This window comes from Leptidea sinapis, chromosome 40, assembly GCF_905404315.1.
Source record: "Leptidea sinapis chromosome 40, ilLepSina1.1, whole genome shotgun sequence".
Lineage (NCBI taxonomy): Eukaryota > Metazoa > Arthropoda > Insecta > Lepidoptera > Pieridae > Leptidea > Leptidea sinapis.
Genome location: NC_066304.1, coordinates 3,862,280 through 3,886,192, shown reverse-complemented (window position 1 = coordinate 3,886,192; position 23,913 = coordinate 3,862,280). Strand labels below are relative to the sequence as shown.

The window sequence follows — 23,913 nt, the reverse complement described above, 5'->3', positions numbered from 1 at the left end:
CACTACAATTGCGCTCGTTACCTTTAGACATAAGATGTTAAATCTCATTTTCCCAGTTATTTCACTAGCTACGGCGCCTTTCAGACCGAAACACAATAACGCTTACACATAACTGCTTCACGGCAGAAATAGGCGCCGTTGTGGTACCCATAATCTAGCCGGCATCCTGTGCAAATCTCCTTCCACATATATTATAATGAATGGGTTGAATTCTTACATTTATGTAGCAAATTTGAATGAAAGTATCCGAATTCTACCACCGCACTGTCTAAACGTGAAATTCCAACCGCACCAACTTGACATTTGGCATTTTACAACCGCGCGGTATGCGAGCAATCACTTGCCTTACAGTCACTTTCTGGTATCATTTACCGGCTGCAGTTTAGTGATACTACTTACGGCCATTCCCAATATTCAGTCTATCTCTTACGTGAGGTAAAAATCGTTGACTTTTCTGTCCCAATAAACTTATCGACGGTAGCTCAGATTATCCGTGCACGCTGTCTGTCAATGGGACGACGACGTATAACTTTCCAGCGTTAGAAGTTTTATGGAAATTGCAATTCACGCGTCCCAATATAAGGCGATTAGAATGACTTATCGGGTATATTGGGACAGCTTCAGATTATTGACCGCTAACTACTGAGAGTAGAAGGTAGTAATTTATCTCTATCTGTAGATAGTATATTCGGAACGGCCGTAAGGGACTATCAAGCGTAGAGCCATACTCCCAACTTACAAAGCGGCCACATGTGTCTTGATCCCTGGTGTTGCGGATGTCCATTTTACCTAGTTCCATCACGTAAGTCTCTTTTTTATATAAGAGGGGGCAAACAGGCAAGAGGCTCACGGGAGGAGAAGTGAGATTAACGCCCCGCAACGAGAGGAGGACCGAAGAGCCTTAATACCGCTGGGTCGTAGGTGTGAGAGAAGGGGAAACCAGACAGTCTGGCGCCGTAACGCGTTACGTTACGAAGCGATTTAGTATCATACAAGAAGTTAAAATAAAAAATTGCCTTTTTTATGACAATAAGGGACGAGACGAGCAGAACGTTCAGCTAATGGTAATTGATACGCCCTACCCATTACAATGCAGTGCCTCTCAGGATTCTTGACAAACACAAAATTTATGAGCTGCACTACAATTGCGCTCGTCACCTTGAGACATAAGATGTTAAGTCTCATTTGCGCAGTAAAGCAGTTACGGCGTCCTTCAGACCGAACCACAGTAATGTTTACACATTGCTTCACGGCAGAAATAGGCGCCGTTGTGGTACCCATAATCTAGCCGGCCTCCTGTGCAAAGGAGCCTCCCACTAGCCTTTATTGCTGTTTTACAATAAGTTGCAAATAGTATATATATTTGTTATTGGCAATCGGTTTTTTCAACAACAGCTTGTCCTTCGACAAAGGCCTCCTCCAAGAGTTCCACCTATTTCCGTCTCTTGCAAGTGTAATATATTCTGCACTGGCAACTGTTTTGAAATCATCCTCCCAGTACTTCATTTGTCGCCGTCTTCGTTTCCCATCCCTGGGCTACCCATAACAAGTAATCACTTTAAAAATAGGGCAGCAACTATCAAAGCTTAATAATTAAAACATTTCTTAATAACGCATTGCATAACTAATCATAAATCAATGTCCGACAATTAGTTGTTGCTGCTAACAATGAAGACAATGTGATATAATCTTACAACAGTGGAAAGGATGAATATATTATAATTTTATGGAAAAAAAATAAGGAACAGAATACAGCGATTGTTGTCATTTCCCTTAATTAAACATCATTACTCAAGATGATCAGTAATAATTGTATAATTACAATGTATTCACAAGTCTTGTGCATAGTGAACTGCCTCTGTACGTACATAGACAATATGTATTTGTCGCTTTTATTTTACTACTAGCTGACCTGCCAAACTTTGTTTTGCCATATAAACTATTTTATTTTATTTTTAGATATAAACCGTTTCATGGACATTGCAACATTACTTTATTTTTCTAATTTTATATATTATTATTTTTTTTTAGATTTTTTCTAAAATAAACGTAGCCTTAGTTACTCCTTATTACATCAACTACCTACCAATAAAATTCCCGTCAAAATCGGTCCAGCCATTTCAGAGATAAGCCGGAACAAACAGACACACAAAAATTTTAAAAAATGTTATATATATAATATATATATATATATATATTATATAGTATATGTATAGATAAACAAACTGACTGAAGAAAAAATTTACATAATAGTTCGGGGATAATATAGTCTTAAGCCATCGGAAATGTTCAATCGTTAATGAGTTAAAAAGAAACAAAAACGTTATTTTGAATGAGTTTATAATATGTACTAATAAAATGATAAGTATTAATACCGCTTCATAGTTGCCAATTTTTTTAAGTATTAAAATGGATATAGTATTTTATCTTTAAGAGATAAACACAAATCATCGCTGAATTTTGTGTAGACTTATATAAGATACACCAATTCACCATACATTATTTTCTCAAAAGCTTCGTTGAAAGCTCCCAGATGGTTTATTTTTTTCCGACACCATCAACAAATATCGTTAATCTATACAAAAATGTTTACAAAAACTAAACAAATTATATACTAAAACCTTTCTCGAGAACTACATTGTCCATTGGTGATAAAAGTATGAAAATCGGTGCAGTAGTTTTAGAGTTTTTCGCGTACAGACAGACAGACGCGGCGGAGGACTTTGTTTTATAATATGTAGTAATTAGTGATGGGATTTATGCTAAGCAAAAGCACACAAAAGCCCATGAAAACAGACAATAGAACATACCGTTGGATTCCATTAAATGTATATATATAAACTTCTACTAGGTATTATATATTCTCTGGTATTGTTAATAATAATAATTTATCCAAACAAGTATTTCACGAACGTCCGATTTTATTTATGGAAAATAAAAATAGCTGTCCTGCTAAGAATCATAACATATCACTAAAACAACATTAAATTAGTTGATAACAAAATTCACAACTTTTACAATTCACTCGTAAGGAAATGTTAATGTTGAAAAAATATTTTATCGTTATTTTATACAATAATATGTATTTGAAATGTTTGCACTGTAAAAACAGCTGAGCGAAAATACTATAATAACGAAAAACGTGAATTTAATAAATAAATTGTTTATATTAATATTAATAATAATACACATTAATTTATTCTGCGTCGTCAGAATCTCACAACACAAAATATTACGTGCGCAACTATTTCTGTGAATCGCGTCAATTTTTGTTTGTAAGGTACTCAATATTGACAAAATTCTTGACTAGTTTAGAGTTTTATTTATTTATTTTTTAATAATTGGTGGTGCAGTTTCTATTTAGGATAGGAATATTCACATCACAAAAACGAATAATTATTTATTGAGCATACTGGTCACAATCACAAAAGCGTTGCCGATCTGATAAAGTGTCAAATAAACGTACATATCACTTCGAAAACGGAAATACATTGGTACGTGGCAAGCGAGGATCGAACCGTGGACTACATGGTGAGAGTTAACGGTTAAACCTATTTATTTAACAAATATAACATACAAGTAAAACAAAAGGAAATATTCAAATATAGACGCAACTTATTTTTATAACAATTTTGAAATTTCCTTAATTGTTTAATTATATGAGATTATACTAAAGTATGAGAGTGATATTATAAGAAGAGTGACTCCAGGAAACATGGTGAATGGAGCTTTGCACTCCTTTATGAGCAGGCAGAAGGTGTCTAATAAGGCTCGTTTGGCTGTGCATGAGGGGGTGTTGGTTCCAACAGTCATGTACGCAAGTGAAAGTTGGGTATGGCAGAAGAAACATGAAAGCAGAATAAATGCAGTTGATATGAGAGCGTTGAGAAGTATGATAGGAGTCAAACTGAGTGACAGGATAAGAAATAGTGAGATAAGGAAACGTTGTGGTCTGAAAGAAGATGTTGTGACAAAAATTGAGAAAGGTTTGCTGAGATGGTTTGGACAGGTCGAGAGAATGAATAAAGAACGACTGACGAAGAAAGTGTATAAAGCCAGTGTGAATGAAAGTGTTGGAAGGGGTAGACCTAGGCGGACGTTTCAAGATCAAATCAGGGACGTCTTGAAAAAAGGCCAGGTCAAGAGTACCCTAAACAGGAGAGCATGTATGAAAGGAATAATGAAAGTGGACGAAGCGAAACAAGTATGTAAGGATCGTAGCAATTGGAAAGAAGTGGTCTCTGCGTACCCCTACGGGAAAGAGGCGTGATTTTATGTATGTATGTATACATGTATGTTTAATTATTAATCTTAACCACTACTTTTCCAGCAACGCTTGAATAATAATAATTGTGACAAATGACGCAAGAATGATAACATATTTATAAATACTAACTACGAATAAAATATAAAGCGTCAGCGACAACACATTATGGTGATTGAGGTTGATGACTTCATAGGATTCTTTCACCAAAATAGTACCAATGAATGCTATTGTAACAAAACCCACTATGACACAATACATATTAGCTCCTCATAGCCAAAGCACATAGTCGGATTTGGTACGGCCGGACGTAGACGGTTTTTGGTGTGTTCGGGAAAAAATATCAGAATGTTTTTTTACGATGCGCGCGCACATATTCACGTAAATTCGACACCCCGACGTTATGTATGTAACTAAATTATGCGGATTCATAATATTATCATTGGCTGTATTTAATAACTCATTTATTGTATTGTTTTATCTACAAACGTAAAGCAGTACCAGGAATATTCTTTTTAAGGATTTTCATTTTGTTGCGCCAAAGAAGTATAATTTACACTTTACTATACACTTTTTTTTACATATTATATATATGAAAACGATATATTTGGATTGATCCACTAGCAACGATTTCATGGATATTATCCTGTTATGTGGAGTTCAAAACGCATTGACCGATTGTGATGAAATTTTCAGATGAATCTAACAAGAGAACCTGCGACATTAGGTAGCCATCGAGTTAAATACAAATTTGGCTTTTGGCAAGGTCACCAGTTAACAATAATGACTAAGCAGTTTTCCGTCAAAATATTATACTTTTATGAAGACTCGCTTAGATCATTTAAACGTCTAGATAGACTGTGACAGCTGTGAAAACGTCGAAAAAAAATGAGATTGACAGTTAACCTCTATTTGAGCAATACAATAAAAACGTACACCAAGACAAAGTCACATACAAATCGCCAGTGTAAGACGTAGCTTGTCACGCACATTAAAGTAATAAACCTGGCCTGTTTTCATCGGTTGTCTAGCAGCAAGAGGCTCTATTTAGACTTATAAAGTATATAAGAGGACTCGTTCAAGTTTTGCGATGCGTCATGCAATCGTTGAGTATGTTCGTGCGAGGAATCGGCAATTGGGACAGCACTAACACTACTAATAACACAATGGCTAGAATGTATATTAAATTACTCGCACGAGTTGGTATTAAGTAGTCAGCAGTTAGCATTATTCATAAAAAAAAACTGAATCAGAAAATCCATTAATTGTCATATCAGAATCATTTCGAGAAAATTATATAAACTATATATGACTCGTTCAGTAGATGGCGCTAGCAGTCGTGTTGCCTAGTGCCAACCCTATTCTCAAAAAAAAAATCATGTACTTTATAATCTACCAATATCTAACAAGATCACTAATAAGGGTGACTTATTATCTCCAATACTGTGCGCCTCTCTCTCCCCATGGCGCCTCTCTCTCCCCATGAGAAGGTCGCCTTCGATGAAGGCTTAGAGGGCACCTGCCCAAAGCCAACTGCAGGTGGTGTTTAGTGGGTAGGCACCTAGGTTTTCTGAGTCCCACATAACCAACGCAGACTTAGGCTGCGTTGGTATGCATGAGCATTCACCACCTCCCTCCCGTCGTTATCCCGGAGGGTAGCCCATTCCCTTGCTTGGGCGCAAAAAAAAAAAAAAAAACTCCAATACATTAATCTAAAAAAAACTTTTTTTATTTAATTAAGTAACTAAATATACTGGTTGGAACCATAAAAGTCAACGCTAAAATGTCATTGTCAATGTCAAACGCGACACGTTGTTGTAGGAGAAAAAATATTTAAAACTTTAATTAAATATCACTATTTTTACCCTCTTTGAAATAAGACAGTCTACTTCTTGATATAATTGGCAACCCTGTATGTACGATATGCGAATCTAAGGCTTTTATTAAAACTCTCTAGGTTTCGACACAATAATTTACACAATTTGTGAGTCAATATTTTTATATCGTGTTATTCAATTTGCAGTGATTTTCTTCAATACCTACGTTGAGAATATTCTATACATTTATTTGACATTATTCGCGCCAAATGGCAAACATCACTACATCCGACTATAAGGTTTGTAAAACTTCGTCATAATATTCCTACAAACGCGATGTTACTGATACTTCACGTAATTTACGATGTATTTTTCATAATCGTGAACTGACCTAGGCGTACAAACATAGGTACAATGACATATTGCTAAAAATACTATGAGAAACATTTGATTTCGTTATCTGTGACTATTTGACTGAATGGATGTGTGTGTTCCGCGTGGCGTGAGTTCATGATTTATGTGTGCGTGTATGGAAGCCACGTGTGTGTGCGTTTGTGTTACACAGTTAGAGCAAGCACACACGCTCCCGCGCCCTACTCCGGATATGAGCGCAGATTCAAGTCTGTGAATGTGCTAGACCAAATTGATAGTTCTATTCACGTTTCACAATACGTGTGTGAGTGAGTTATTGTTTAGAAACCTTGAAACTCAACTTTACAAGTTGTGAACAATCAAATTGAACATAAACCGAACAATCTACACCTCTGGTGGCCCATCCACAGTAGCAATAGATTTACACACTTGGTCAAGGTTTTAAAGGTTGTCATAGAAACTAATTAACAGTTAAACATTTTACATGCTTGTTTAAATATTTAATGCTGACAGGGAAGAGGCTAAATCAATGTTTATAATCATATATGTACAGTTAAAACAGTTATATAAGTAAATATAATAATAATAATTATAAGAACAGTTAAAGCAGATTTAATTATTGTGTGTACGAAAGCATAAAATACTACAAGGGTAAAGCAATATAGCTAATAGACCAAACATGACCTTTGAATATATTAATGTGATATTATGAAAACATAAATCTGACGCCTTTTCGAATTTTATCGACCCGTCGACCTTACGAAAGTTAATCAAATTTGGTACGAAAGCGGAAGGCATTAGGAATACTACAAATAGTTACCGGGACGGCGAAGGTGAACCAGTAAGATTAAGAGTTGATGATGTACAAGCCCTAATTGAAGTTGTCCATGTGTGTGTGAGCGTTTGAAAACGCGCATCGGTGTGTGTGAATGCGTACGCGCTAGCCGATAACAATAAACTATTTCCGAAGTGACCCAGTTCGGGCGTCCTTCAATAATTTGTACCGCCAGGAACAAGAAAGGGCTGTGAGTAATTTTGACAGCGTATAATAAAATTTATTGTTCGCGACAAAGCTTTGCGATGTGCCGATGGGCTAACTACCGGTCATTGTCAGACATTACGCCACAAATAAGGTATTCAGAGGATCAAAGTTGCGGGCCGCTTATGGTTGTAAAAGTGAAATTATTTGTACAAGAATCACTGATAAAAGATCAAACTCTATGAACTAAGGTCGCGGCTGTAATAGAAGAATAAAACTATAAATATAAAATATTCGTCGAACAGATTAGTTTGAATATAAACAAATATATATTTTATTATTATATTAGAACACTAGCTGACCCAGCAAACGTTGTATTGCCGATATTAAAATCGCGATACAAAAGTAACTGTTGATCGTAGATGGGTGAAAATTTGTAGTTGTATGTATTTTTTAATGCTGACTCATAATCAAATAAATAAATAAAAAATTATCAAAAAAATTAAAAACAAAATCGTGTGGACCACCCTTAACATTTTGGGGGATGAAAAATAGATGTTGTCCGATTCTCAGACCTACCCAATATGCACTCAAAATTTCATGAGGATCGGTCAAGCCGTTTCGGAGGAGTTCAATGTTTAACACCATGACACGAGAATTTTATATATTAGAGACGATATACTGCAGCTTTGATACTAACTGAATTTCGAAATTCTATCACGAACAAGTATATTGCTATAGTCGATGTAAATAAGGTTAAAGAATGCATTGATTTAAATATGTTAATAGACTTTTACAATCATTACAATGAACATTAAAAATAGATTGAGCAATGTGGTACAATGTTAAGATATCACTCTTTAGATAATAGCTACTTTTGGTTTAAATTTGAATTTAACTATAAAATGAATTACTCTAAAACACCGCTGCAAATGCGATTGAAATAAAAAGCCAAAACTGAACACAGCGTTGCCGACCTTAACGTGGCGCGCGAGAATCGAACTGAAGACTCCGTGGTGAGAGTTAACGGTTCCACCTATTGCGCCAAAACAAGGGACGAGACGAGCAGGAAGTTCAGCTGATAGTAATTGATACGCCCTACCTATTACAATACAGTGCCGCTCAGGATTCTTGAAAAAACCCAAAAATTCTGAGAGGCACTACATTTTCGCTCGTCACCTTGAGACTTAAGTCTCATTTGCCTACTAATTTCACTATCCACGGCCCCCTTCAGACCGAAACACAGTAATGTTTACACATTACTGCTTCACGGCAGAAATAGGCGCCGTTGTGGTACCCATAATCTAGCCGGCATCCAGTGCAAAGGAGCCTTCCACTGGTGTACCCTATGCCTCTTCATTGTGTCATCATGTGAAATCATCAGTAATAAAAAAAAATATAAGAATAAGTGTCGGAATGATCGGATGTTAAGCGGTGAAAATATGACGTGAGTTGTAACGCATCATAAACCGAGGTAAGGCGAAGCGTACTGATATAACGAAACCCTCTCACAAGTACTTCATTCTAGATATTAACGTCAATATGCGGTGTTTCCGCGACGATACGACATGGGTACCTTCAAAAAAGCGCATACTCCTTCCTTAAAGGCCGGCAACGCTCCTGTGATTCCTCTGGTGTTGCAAGAGATTGTGGGCGGCGGTGATCACTTAACACCAGGTGACCCGTACGCTCGTTTGTCCTCCTATTCCATAAAAAAAACGGAAACAAAAATTGGAAAATTACAATTATTGTATTGTAAGATCAGAGAATTGTTGAGTTAAAATCATTAAGCAGTTTAATTTGTATTACATTGTTCATAACTCTCTAATGTAAAACATGACGTGTTGTATTAGTGTGTAGAGATTACACTTTACAGACGGTTTCACAACACATATTGACTGATATATAAATATGGTGGAGTCCTCCGATAACATTTTTAATTTAGTTCAATGTCGGGCGCATGAAGAAATTCGTGGTCATAAATTATTCTGTGGGTAAGCTAAAGGTCACAATGAGAATTTATTTATATAATATATAGTTTTGAATCTAAATTATTTATTTCCTTTTATGCGTACTTAAGAGAAATAATCAATATGCTAATATTTTTGACGGTCACATTAATAAGTGTGTTAATATAATCTAATATATAAAATTCTCATGTCGCGGTGTTTGTAGTTAATCTCCTTGGAAACGGCTTGACCGATTCTCATGGAATTTTGAGTGCATATTGGGTAGGTCTGAGAATCGGACATCATCTACTATTCATCCTCCTAAATGTTAAGGGTGGTCCACGCCATTTTACTTTTTTATTTTTTTGACATTTTTTTTTTAAATTTGTTTGATTATGAGTCAGCATTAAAAATACATACAACTTCAAATTTTCACCCATCTACGATCAACAGTTAGTTTTGTATCACGATTTTAATATCGGCACTACAACTTTTGCTGGGACAGCTAGTATTAATATAAAAATTATAGTTCATTTAAACTAATGTCTTACAGAAACACTTAAAACATCTGATTACTGACACATTTAACTTGAAAATCTAGTGTTTTATAAATAGCTCAGATTTGGGATGGATGGATGTTTTTTTTTTAATGAAAATAAGTAACGAGACTAGCAGGACGTTCAACTGATGGTAATTGATACGCCATACCGAATACAATGCAGTGCCGCTCAGGATTCTTGAAAAACCCAAAATTTCTGAGCGGCACTACAATTGCGCTCGTCACCTTGAGACATAAGATGTTAAGTCTTATTTGCCCAGTAATTTCACTAGCTACGGCGCCCTTCATAAAAGGCATTTATTTTCTCAAAATTGATTCCATTAGAATTCGTTTTGATGTTATTTCTAATATACTAGATACTAATACTTCAGACCGAAAGACAATAATGCTTACACATTACTGCTTCATGGCAGAAATGTCCCCTTTGCAAAGGAGCCTCTCACTGGTAAAGTGAGGTAAACTGGTAAAATAGATTGGATGCTACTACTAATTATGACAGTAATCACGACCATCATGTTCACGAAGCATCCTTACACAAACAATGAATTCAAGCTCTAAAGGTTGATGCGTCCAATATAAGATAATTTATTTTTATACATTTTATTATTTATTACTTTATGAAATACCTATTTGACATTTAAGACTCTTTTAGCTTTGAACACGATTCATATATTGAATGCAGCACCTTACAAAGTAATTTGTTATATATGTATTATTACAGCCATTGTAAAATACTCTATTTGCTTTAAAATAGTGGCCGTTGAGTTTTTTGTATGTTCTTCTGACGAGCTCTACTTAAAAGAATATTTAAAAATAGATATATAGAATATAAAGATAGTACAATAATTTTTATGGTATAAAATATGTACTACATTTATATATTCAAATAAGTATAGAAATAAAAAATCTAAATGTTGTATTTAATTGCATGACATAATTCCACTTTAACTTCAATCAGCACCAGCTTACATTTCATTAATAAAAGGATTTTTAGGCGAAATCTTCTTTCGACACGTTGGACACTTTTGGGAAGGGGAAAATGCATTTGATAGGAATTGCAACATTTCATCAAAATTGTTCGTTACTTAATTTAGTTACCATGTGTTCATGAATTCCTACTTTACGAATAAATTCGAATTGTACCACCAGCCTGAGAAGAACGAATTTCCTAATGAATCGAGATCATTTGTTCATCAATCAATAATACGTAGATTGAATAACTTGTTTATTATGGTCAAGCCAATCTTGAGTTAAAGAACGTCATACAGGGAAAAGAAAAAATGCGTATGTTGTATCAGCGAGTCATTAAACTAATATTTGTTACAAATTTTGACAAAAAAATAAAAACACAGCTTATTTCATCATTTAGTTTTTCTTTAGATTTGTGTATTGGTGAAAATTGTTATTAAACGTTACTTCTATACATAAAATCATTTTTTTTTTCAAAGTAGGATATAAAATCACAAAAAACATCACAAAAATACCACCTCCCAAATTTTTAATGATACTACATCATTCAAAAAGAGTGGTATTATAGAAAATATTACAGTAACCTTTACCATAAGTTATAGTAAACCTTATCATAAGATATTTAATAAGCAAATATCTACATAAACTAAATATCAGAGTACTTACAAAATACATAACAAATCATATGCAACGCATCATTAAAATACAAAAAAAAACAATTAATATTTTCAGTGCTAACTGAAATTTATAATAAGTGCCCATAAAGTATTAAACGATTTTCTATAAGTTTAACACATGTGTCTTTACGATGGCCGTTTCTCGGAATACGCGTAAGCATTGGCGATTGCGCCATTCTAGGACCTACATAAGAATTTCAGTGATGTTTGCATGGCTGTAAACCTACTTGCTTTGAGTGCTTTGGCTATTTACTAAATTATGAACATGAATTTGTGCATGTTTATATTGTTTGTAACAAGTTTGACAAGGATAGACGCATTAACTAGCTCTATAGTATAGAACGTCACTGACTAGCTGATATTTTTTACGCCTATTTAGCATAACGTTAACCTACTAATATTGAGTGAATGTAAGTTTGTTTGTTCCACTTTCACGGCTAAACCACCAGACCGATTTTAATGAAATTTATTACAGAGATAGACATTAGCTTGGGAAAGGACATAGGCTACGCTTTATCACGAATAAAGGGTTAGGCGCGGTTAAATTAGGGGGTGGAAGTTCGTATGAAATTACATCATTATCAAAGATAACACCAACAAATTTAGACCTGTGTGGGGTGAAAAAGGGGAATGAAAGTTCAATAGTTGGTAGGTTATAAAAATGTATTAATCACGGCAGTTTGTAGTGTATAATTTATAAAGTGAGTATATTTAAAGCAAAAAAGGCTGCCCAAAGAATTGCACGTGCATCGAATTCGCGGGTAAAAGCTAGTAACTAAATTCATTATAAGACTAGTTACACTGTAAATGCTATTTCCGATAAGAAAGAATAGGCATAATATGATATATAGACAGATTTTAGTTTTCTCATATCTTGTGCCGGGACAATATGTCTACTATTTTCGAAAAAATTCTTCATTTCAGAAATCAAATAATCTGCAACGCCTATTAATTTATTTTAGTGAATCTATTTTCAATAACGCGCGAAAACGCTTGGAGGTGTCATGGTGGACATGGTGGTATTATGACGTCACTCTTCAGAAATCAATCAAGCAGCCTAATCTTCAAGAAAAGCGATGAAGATTATTGAGGCGTGACGTCATAAATGATTCAATCAACAACAATAATTGAATATCTCAATATTTACATCAAAACCGAGTAATTTTTTTGAATTCTTTCATCGCCTTCATACGTTTCTTCTAAAAACCAATTCTTTGTTTCTTTAATACAAGCCCAATAAATAAATTACTGTTTTAATTGTCATACTCCTTTTTCAGCACAATGAAAAATCCGTACCGATTTTCCCGGTAATTGTACCTACATATAGATAATTTACAATAAGTATTTGCTTTATAAGGGCCATCTAAAAATTCACTGAAAAAAAATTCAAGTGAAAACCCAAAATGCTATAACATTCTCTCAACCTAAAACTGGCAGAAAATCTACAAAAAGTTGCGGTTCAATGTGAGGAATAAAATTTTGTACAAAATTTAAATACCATAGCATTATAAATAATAAAACTAAATCGGCCATTAACTGAAATAAAAATGAAAATTTTTATTATATTCATGTAGAAATAGAATATTAATTTAGATAATATAAGTACGTTACCAGAAAAATAATTGAACCAGCCCCCATAATAGTTACCACAATCAACATACAATAACATAAAATGCATCGTAAAGTGTTGATATGTTTAATGTTTCCAGGAAAATTATTTCAATCTAATTAATTGAAGGAAACATTTGTGGTCGTGGCATACATTGTTCCTTAGATTACATCTATTCAAACAATAATAATTAGTGCTCGACGAAAAATGGATCATAGCCACGCGTTCGATATGAAATGTATGTATTTGGGTTAAACTTTATGACAATATTGTCTTTGCGATTGACAACATCACTGTATAGGACCAATCGGAAAATTAGCACAAGTAATTAGCCCATATTCAAGAGTAACTACATATCATTTGTATAATTTACGTAATATTTCTGTAGAGTTGTACTTATTGTCCTAGCTTGCGAAATACCTCAATATTCCACTGACAACTCCCAGTGAGTCGAGGTGTAGGCAATTAGGCATAGATCACTCGAGATCTTTTGATTCTCTGTACCTGTTTTTGCAGAAATTGTCTCAATGTGTTGTTGTCTCTTTCATTCATTTCAACAGTTGCATTTTTGTCTCTTTCATGCACAATTATGAAGGCAGTGATATGATATACTTGATCATGGATTACGTTGGTATTGAGACGGAAATAGGTTCTACAAATGTTGGTTCCTAAGCTTACTTACAATAGTGCTAAATGTGGCAGAAGTAAATTAAATCAGAATAAATACAGTAGAAATTTTATTATGTCAAATCGAAGTATGTCTATATATATATATCGATAATGTGGAGTTAGTGCCTAGAAGATTGAAAAAAAAAACAAGAAAAGTTAAAAATGTAGAAGTTAAGAAATATTCTAACTACTGAGTGTTGGAGATTTTTTTTCCACAACTAATGTCAATTAAATCGAATGTGTTGAAGGTGATGAAAATATCGTTTAAAATTTCTATAACAGTGACACATGCTTAGCTAAAAACGTGGAGCGATAAGGAGTTGAAGAATATGTGGTATTCAAAAGGGAATGATGAGTTTGTTTTGTTGATGGATGAAATTGACTGAGCTGTCAAAGTCAATTTACGGAGTGTGTGTAGCCTAGGCATACATTCCAAGACCATTGAAGGATGTATCCTAATAAGTGGTGTGGACAGTGAATTAGACCTACCGCTCCGTATGTTATATTCGATTCATACATCGATTTTCGAGTCGTTTGGATAAATATTCATTATATGAGGTAGATATATGAAATTTATGTTTGCTTTCTTGGTTTTTATCATGATGGTTTGTATCAAATCAAATCTAATCAAAATCAAATCTTTGGGGTCGATGTAAAATAAGTGGGTATATCAGTTAAATTCTCAAAACATAGGTAATACAAGTAAACATTAATAATCGTGATAGCGTATATGAACAGTATGAATAAATAAAAAGCTTACTTGTTCCAAAAATAACATCATGTATATTTCACACCTGAATAAATAAAAATTTAATTTTTGCATAAACTGTCTACTTGTATCACGAGTTTGAATAAATGTTAAGCGAAAGTATGATTTTAAGCAAAGTATATCTTTCCTGTTCACTGATGTGTTTTGAAAATTTTGTAAATTGAAAACGATTCAAATGCCAAATATGAACATCTATTATTGAGTTGTATAATACTTGTATAATGGTTATTGATGATAGTGCATTTTTGTCTCTTATATCTACACTCAAAAAGACAGTGATATAAAAAATTTAATCACGGAATAAGTTTTTGACGCCTTTTGGATTGCAGACCTTAGAGAGATGAATTCTTGAAACCTCGAATGTGCAACGTCGATAATATTTGAGTTAACAAGAGTATTTCCGTTCTCTAAAGAACCAGATGCACTATAAAGCATTAGAAAGAGTTTCATACGAAATTGTATCGCATGGTCTTTTACTACTAAACTGCGAAAACCACTGCCTGTGTGTGACACAATAAAATATATGACAGGGCACACAATAGAAGAACCAAAAACGAAGAAGAATGCTTATCTCTTATCTCTTACATAGCACTGAGATTCCTGAATGGTTGCTAGTTTTTTGTTGCCCGGATTTCTTTTTTTAAGATAAAATCATCAACGCAAGGCTACCAAGCTGTTGACAGAGAACTGAACGATTCGTTCACCTCTTCATACATTTCTAATGTCTTATAAACAGGGTTGAAAGATTTTGTTAACGGATGTATTGGTAATAATTAGTAATTAGGCCTCGGGTGTTCGTTATCAATTGTCATTATCTGACTAGCTACCTTGCAGGTTTTAATCTTCTTGATAACCACTATTAAATTTCCTAACAGGTGTCATAAGATAAGAATACTTTCATGAATGAACCAGGTTAGCTCTGCAATCTAAAGGTAAATAAATTTTGATACAGAGAATCGCGACAATTACAAAAAATTTAAATAGTGTTGTTTGAAGATTGTCTTTCTTGTTCCGACTAAATAGCAAATAAGTATCAATGTTTTTATGGCAGTCCATACCTATAAAGGTTACAAAAATTGTTGGGTTAAATAATCTAACGATTCTATGCTGCGGTGCATAATTTTTTCCAGTTATACCTAGTTCGCAGATATTTCCCAATAAATTACACATTATACTGCTACGCTTAATATAAATATCAAAGTAAATAAACATAAAAAAAATCGATTGAATAATTCCTGTTATCTAAATTCTTTGCTAAGCAATTGAAAAACTAGGCCATATTATTTAGTTTGGCTTGTTCCCATCTCGTTTACTATTCGTCCGTTCTTATTAAAACATAATAATTTAAACAAACACCTAATATTGTAGTGTGTGTATTCCCTGTGAAATATTTACAAGGATTGTGATTTCTGATAAAATTATTATCATTTACATAAAATTGCAAACAATTGCCTATAATTTAAGATGTTTTTGTTTAAAGAATGACTCACGAGAGTCTGTGTTGGTACTTAAATCTCCTTTATGAAATAGTGACGAAAAACAAGCAAGGAAAATTATTACTTGGACGGCGCATCTACCAACTATTTTTAAAAAAAGTAAAAAAAATCAGTTTGGCTTTAAATATTAATTTGCTTCAACAAAGTACATTTTAATTTGAATATTAAAGAAAAAGTTCATTTTTAAGTTAAGGTATTCAGCAAATATTATTTAAAAACTAAAACAAGATAATAATTAAATATGAATGTTAAAATAAATAGGCGCGAAATTCGCTTTAACGAGCTGCGCAGGCGCATTTCATCCGCCGACTCCACTGAGCGGAGTCGATTTCGCAAACTACCATCTAATGTGAACCTATTAACCTCTTCTAGCGAGGCTCAGAGGCGAAGGCAAAAGACGGATGAAATGAATAGTGCGTTCATTAGATACAAGGTTGTGTGCCACAGTAAAAACTATTCACAAAACTCAGATAAAACCATAACAAAACGAATTTCTTTAAGTAAACAAACAAATAGGCTCACCTTGCCAACTGTAGTGCACTTCTATTCGCAATCTCATTGTAAAAATTTAAAAGGAAGTTGGTGTCGAACATATTAACACTACATCACAGCCATATCTTTCACAAAATGATACAAAACAATATTGTAACAACAACAACAATCCAACAGCGATCACAGGATTTCACAATGTCCGAGCCCCGGCACGTCTGTGCGCCAGCGACGTCAAATCAAACTGGCCTGGCCCGGTCAAAATGACGAAAGTGAAAACATCGCACGCACAGAAAAAAAGGTTAGCGGCGCTCAGTCCTTGCAGGCCACCTCTCGCGCGGGTTCCAGTAACACAGTAACTAGTCGACGGCGGACGCGCGCAACGCTATTCGCCTATATAACGAAACGCATGGAGGCTCCGACTTCACTTCATACGCGGACACTCGCCACAAAAAGAAGATGTTCTAAACGGTAGCTAGGAGTGTGATCACAAGCGACACGTGGGCTCGTGTGCGTGCACGTGTAAGTGTGCGCAGAGATAGGCGGCCGCAGGAAACTCCGTTCTCTTCCACAAGGAAAGACCTTGGATTTGAATCGGCTCTGCAATGTATACCGCATTCGCCTACGCTGCCATTGCCTAGTAGCTGATGGTACTTACAAATTAAACGATGATTCCATGCACTTTATTCTAACACTGCATATCAAGTAACGCATTGAATAGCAAATCAAGATAGTTATTGTAGGATTCAGACTAAAGCGGGGTTCTATTTGTACCTATCGTATATATGACGCGCACGGCCACGACGCAATAGCTCGAAAGCGATGAATTGCCATAAGTGAATTGATTGACAGACACAATGCTGAATAACTCCTATTTTAAAGTTTTGTTTTTCTACATTCCATTTAAAATATGAGCAAAAACGGCTGACGTCTAAGATTCTGATCTTCGCGTAAGGTCAAACTAATTTAATATTTTAAATGTACGCATATTAAAAAGTGGCGTCCTATTTAGGTGATTTGGGTCAAAGTCAATGGTTTGTAGAATGACGATTGTTGTTAATATTTTGTATATTCTCGCAATAACACAAAAATGAGAACACGAAGTAAAAATCAAGAGCATGGATGCTATTGTAGCTAATGAGTAAAGCAGATCGTCTTATTGTTGAAGCGACAGCGGCGACTGAACAAAGAGTGTAATTATTGTCAATGACGATGATGCAACAAATTTTGATAACGATGGTAGCAACTAGACACGTTCCACGCGTGGGAAGTCAGAATATTGCACAAGATGTAAACGAGGGTATAGATAATTATGCTAAATAGGTCATGGGGTTACGCAGTTTACGGCCTTTCTCTACTAAACGAATTGAATTACCCAATTTCGTTACGATCATGTAGTTCATTACACATACTTTTGTATTATATTGCTTAAGTTTAATAACTAACAGCGGCCCGCGATTTTGCACACGTAAATTTCGTTAACTTGACAAACCGGTGATGAAATCGGATGATATTCACAATTTCTTGAGCACTCATTGCTTCTAATTAAAATTAAGCCTTATTTACTCCTAATAATAGAGCTATCTGCCTATGAAAAAACCGTTGAAATAGATCCAGACGTTTCGGAGATAAGACGGTAGGAACAGGACGCTAGACAAAAATTGGTAAATGTACATTTGATTTTAGCGTTGATATCATATATATTATGTAAAGATAAAATTTATACTTTCGGAAAGACTTTGATTATTTTTAGATTGTTACTATTTCTATGATATTTTAAAACTCACCATGTAGCAAGTAACTTATTGGTGTAAAGCAAGCATTGCAACCGAATCTTGAAACAATATAAAATATCAAAAGGCGTTAATTAAGTGAAATGGTACATCGAACCGGTTATTTAATAAGATTATGCTGTACAACTTGAACAACTGGTTCCGTTGATAACGTAACAGCATTTCACTTTCATTTTCTTACTCTCATTGTCTACTGAACAACGATTAAATAACTATTCAACTTCGCAAAGATCATCCGAATAGTGCTAAATTACATAAATATGATATGCACTACTTCTGTGAGAATTGTTATAATTGCGTCTTGTTCTTGTTATACTTTTATGTAAATCGCAGATTTGTTGTTGATAAATTTGTAGCCAAGTGAGAGGCTAACTACATGTTTAGTGGGTCGTTTTTTATTTAAAATATCATCAATACGGAAATTACCAGCGATATATCAATAACATGTCATCATATTAATTTATATATTAGTTTTTATGTCCTTTATAAACGGACTAGCTAAGATTAAAAGTTGCAGACTTGGTGATGATGATTGTGTCGCCCTGTTGGAATTTCTATTATATTCTACATTGATGTTATTAATATATTTACGATATATAATCACTAAAGCATATTTTCATTTGAATATTGAACAAAGGGCATTTGGTATTTGCAAAGTCTCTTTTGAACCATTCATATATGTTTAAATGTAGACAGTTTTATTATACCGTCAAAAATTTTGCAACAATGATAATTTTGTTTAATTAGAAGGTCAGTTTATGAAGATTATTAGTGATTGCATCATTGCTATTCAGAATTTGCCTACCAAGAATTTTATGACTATCTCCTCCTTCGGTTTATTTCAACAAAGTTTGTTCATGATTCATATCCTATTTTCACTGAACTGAAGACACAACAAACTATAAGCAAATAGACTCACAAAATTTTAGTCAGTTTAAACAAAATAATGCTGTTGGAATACGGACATCATTAGTAATTAAACATTGTGAAAGTTATTTTGTAAATACACATTCTACTGAACCATCCGATTATTATGTTAATTCACATACACGTAAAAGGGTAAAAGGAAACAGGATAAATTTCATTCAAGAATAAATAGTTATCCCACATTCAAACTTTTTTCTTCAATTACTTTTAGTAGAAATAAAACTTAAATTATTACGAGACAAAATTAATTTTAATAGAGTAAAAGTTTTAGTACTAAGTTATTTTGGTAAACCGGAAGACATTTTTTTGCATATTGTATGCGGGCAAAACCACTCTGAATATATTAATATAATCAGCATATTATTTAGTCCAAGTACAATACACTTGTAAATTGACCATAAGACCCAAATATTCAAGTATAAACTAGGTTTATATGTAAAAGAAACATAACTGAAAGTTTTTTTTTCTTTCTGTACTTTGCGTCTTGGCAACCTGTTTTTTGAATTTCAACAGTGATTCAATGTGCTGACTGTGTGTAATTTGGTGTTGTATTTGAACAGGCTTTGCCAGTGAGAAGTCTCTCACTCAATGTCCACGAATCTTGCTGCTAGTCCCTAAATACTGTGTATAACTGAGACTAACTTGCAGACTAAGGACTACTAAAGTATAGTGAAAAATATTTTTTTTTATTTTGCAACAACGAGTACAAGAATTTCGACAGTATTTCTTCTTTACGTACTTTGTGACCTTAGTATCTTAAGAGTTGTATTCATTATACTCGTATCTTGTAATTTTAAATTTAAAAAAGAATTTTTTAATTTATTTAAAACAGAAAATATCGCTCCATCTATGATCTCTTGTTTGGCAATGATGGAATTGATTTTCGAAAATTTTCTTTAGTATTGACAAAAATATTAATTAGTGTAACTATCGCCTGTAGAATTAATTACCTGTTCAATTTAATTTAATTTTACACTAGAACAGAGGGTGTTAAAATAGTATTTAATTCAGCAACAGAATATCGTTGCATAATATTTATTTGTTGCTTCTATCCTTCTAGGATTTCTATATTCGCTGAGATTTGTAATGTAAAATAGGTCGGGGAAATGCTTTACGTATTTTATATCAACGTCAAGTATTTTTTCATAGTTGAGCTACCACGTGTAACTATCATTTCTCTTTTTTATCTTTTTTCTTTATCTTAAAATATAATCATGTGCCCTTTTATCCGATAAAAATTCCGGTGGTTAGAACATTTATTCGACTCTTTATAAGGTCTGCAATATTCTTGTGATTCCTCTGGTCTTTCCCTGAATTTAAAGAACTAAACATTTCAATTCTTGCATCTTAACTTTTGCATGGACGGTTGTTTTTGACGTTCAATAAGAGGTTTTGTATCCTATTTTGAATGAAAAATATTGAAATTCTAAGATATTGCTTCAGTTTTTTCAAAAACGATATTGACTTTATGCCTTGCAAGGAGTTCCGAACGAGTTTTTTTTTAATAATATTTATTTAACATACAGTGTAGTTTTATAGCTTACAATATAATAACACAAATTTAAACTTAAGGAAACTTATCTGTGTGTGAAGCCGCTTAAAAGTAAATTACATAATACTTAAAAAGAAAAGAAAAATTATTTTGAATTACATTTAAAAGATCTTATTTTAAACAAAGTAGTAGATATAGAAATTACTTAAATGCAAATAAAAATAATTATGAACTAAATGTTAGCAATTACAAATTAGTTGTCTACTTAGCTTACCGTTGATAAAATTATATTAATGAAGGATTTTGTCAAAAGTATTTTTTTAATTATGACTCATATTTATTTTTATTTATATTAATCTTGTGCTATTTTTACTGACTCCATAAACGCATTTTTTCGCCGCCTGGATCACATTTATCCCTTGTTTGTAATAAAATTCCATAAAAGATCGTATCATTTAACGTTTTTATGTCTCGTGCCAGATTTTGGCGAGACAACACGCCCTGAGGATGCCTCGTGTAGAGGCGAAACACGTGTCGAATTGTTTTAAAAACAAATATTGGCGGAATTAACACTTAAGAAAACTTAAATCATTTGTATAATTATGGATTTCCGCAAAGTAACGCCTAATTCAATAAATTTTCCTAACGTTTTTATATTTTTATTTTATTTATTTAGAGCATCGGCAACGAGAGCATCAACTGAAACCAATTTTGGTTTGTATTTACAATAAAAGAAACATAAAACGGTTATATATGTCTTATTTCGCAGCCAAAAATTGTTAATCATAATTATAAAAAATTTATTGAAGTAGGCGTTACTTGGCGACATCATCATGTCCTGAGGATGCCTCGTGTAGAAGCGAAACACGTGTCGAATTGTTTGAAGACAAATATTGGCGGAATTAACATTAAAAAAAAACTCAAATCATTTGGATAATTTTAATTATTTTAATTGTCACTTATATGATAGGATCGAAACCAACCAGATAAAAATAGCGACTTTGTGCTTGTTAAATACGAAAAAAACTTTTTCTACGATCTAATTATAATAAGATTAATAATATTCCTGCATCCTAAATGAAAAAAAAAAATATTTGATAACTCTTATGGATTTCCGCAAAGTACTACTTCAATTAATAAAAGCTCTTACAAATAAAAACAAAAATGTATGCGTTTAGTAACCATATTTTCTGGATGAAGTCATCCGGTTCCGAGGCGTAACTTTCCCATAACCATTTCACCGGGAGAAAGTTTAAACTGAAGTGTGTATTGTACTTTTGTCACTAGCTAACCGAGATCTTTATCGAGATATAATCTTAATATTAACGGCACGCCTACTCGTTCATATTTGAAAAGGAAAGTTGGGCCTATGTTGTGTAATTTTTAACCGATTTCAAAAAAAGGAGGTTCTCAATTCGTCGGTATGTTTTTTATTTCTTTATGTTTGTTTCCTCAAAACTTTGGACTGGGTGTACCGATTTTGATAATTCTTTTTTTATTTGAAAGCTGGTGCTTCCCGTGTGGTCCCATTGCAATAGTCCAGATCTGACAATGGCAACCATGAGAAAACTATAATCTCACCTATACTTGTAGTACAAACCTACCTTGTCTGACTCTTACTCCAAAAATAACAATAATCGTTCCTAGAAGTAGATTTATTAATAAGATTGTATAAAAAAATACGCAATTATTTTCATACTTTTTAGTGCATATTATATCTATTGTTTTGGAATAGTGTTTTTGAAGTCGGTTGCTTTTTTGTTAAATATTTTTTTTATAACAGCCTTTGTAAAACTGTTGAAATGGTTATGGCTTTATAGGTTTAAGAAAATGATAATACTAAACTATTTGTTATGTTTTAAAGTGATTACCCGCACTTTTAGGATTAATACACAAATAAAATTTGAAAACAAATTTTTTGGAACGAAGAATGAAAGATAAACGATGAAGCCACAACCTGAGAGTTGAACAAAGTATACAAGATTTTCTGTCGAGCCGTCACTCGAACGGTTAACTCAGTTGGAAGAGCACTCGAACGGAACGCGAGAGGTCGTGGGTTCGAGTCCCGCATCGTTCATAAAATTTTAATTTCAAATTTTATTTGTGTAATGATATTGCTAATACTTGGTATATAGGTATTTTTGCAGCGTTGAAATTACTCAGATAATTTAAACATCTAGGTACAGCCTCTTGCTGCTAGACAACCGATTATAACAGGCCAAGTTTATTACTTTAGTGTGTGTGTTACATCTTACACTCGCGATTTGTATGTCACTTAGTGTCAGTGTGCGTGCATTGCTCAAAATAGAGGTTAACTGTCAACCTCAATTTTTTCGACGTTCTCACAATCTATTGATAGACGCCTGAACTCTTACGGCTGTTCCCAATATTCAGTCTATCTCTTACTTGAGATAAAAAACATAACAATCGTTGACTTTTCGGTCCCAATAAACTTATCGCCGGTAAATCACCTTATCCGTACACGCTGTCTGTCAATGGGACGATGTATGGCTTACCAGCGATAGAAGTTTGTATGGAAATTTCAATTCACGCGTCCCAATATAAGGCGATAAGAATGACTTATCGGGTATATTGGGACAGCTTCAGATTATTGACTGCTAATTACTGACAGTAGAAGGTAGTAATTTATCTCTATCTGTAGATAGTATATTGGGAACGGCCGTTAGTTGTGTGTTGTGATACATGGATTAGGCGCAAAAGGCGTGAAAGTGTTATTGAACATAATATATAATATGTTTATTACATCCGTATCTATGATAGATCTTACTATCACGATCACCCGTGGTAACCATTTATTAATATTAAACGAAAATTCGTTATCCAACTAGCCTTGAAGCTCATTCCTTTCAGATTTACTTAATGATGACAGTTGTAATATGCTGCTTGTAACAGCAATGTTATGATAAAACGATTGACTTAGAATACACTAACGTATAAACGACCTGACAGTTAATGTGCTTTTTTATGAAAATAAGGGACGAGACGAGCAGGACGTTCAGCTGATGGTAATTGATACTTGATGCCCATTAAATTGCAGTGCCGCGCCAGATTCTTGATAAACC

The 23,913-nt window shown here is 33.7% G+C and overlaps 1 protein-coding gene across 2 annotated transcripts in view; it reads right to left on the bottom strand.

The window, feature by feature from the left end:
• LOC126976393 (transcription factor Ken) overlaps positions 1 to 23,913 on the bottom strand; it is a 51,723-nt gene that overhangs the window by 24,655 nt on the left and 3,155 nt on the right. The window contains exon 1 of one of the 2 annotated variants that reach the window (XM_050824703.1): positions 16,652 to 17,029. The exons of the other annotated variant lie outside the window; for it this stretch is intronic. Within the exon in view, the coding sequence (XP_050680660.1) occupies positions 16,652 to 16,722 (71 nt within the window). The 5' untranslated portion in view covers positions 16,723 to 17,029. Of the gene's footprint in view, positions 1 to 16,651; positions 17,030 to 23,913 lie in introns of those variants that run through there. 2 annotated transcript variants of the gene reach the window in all.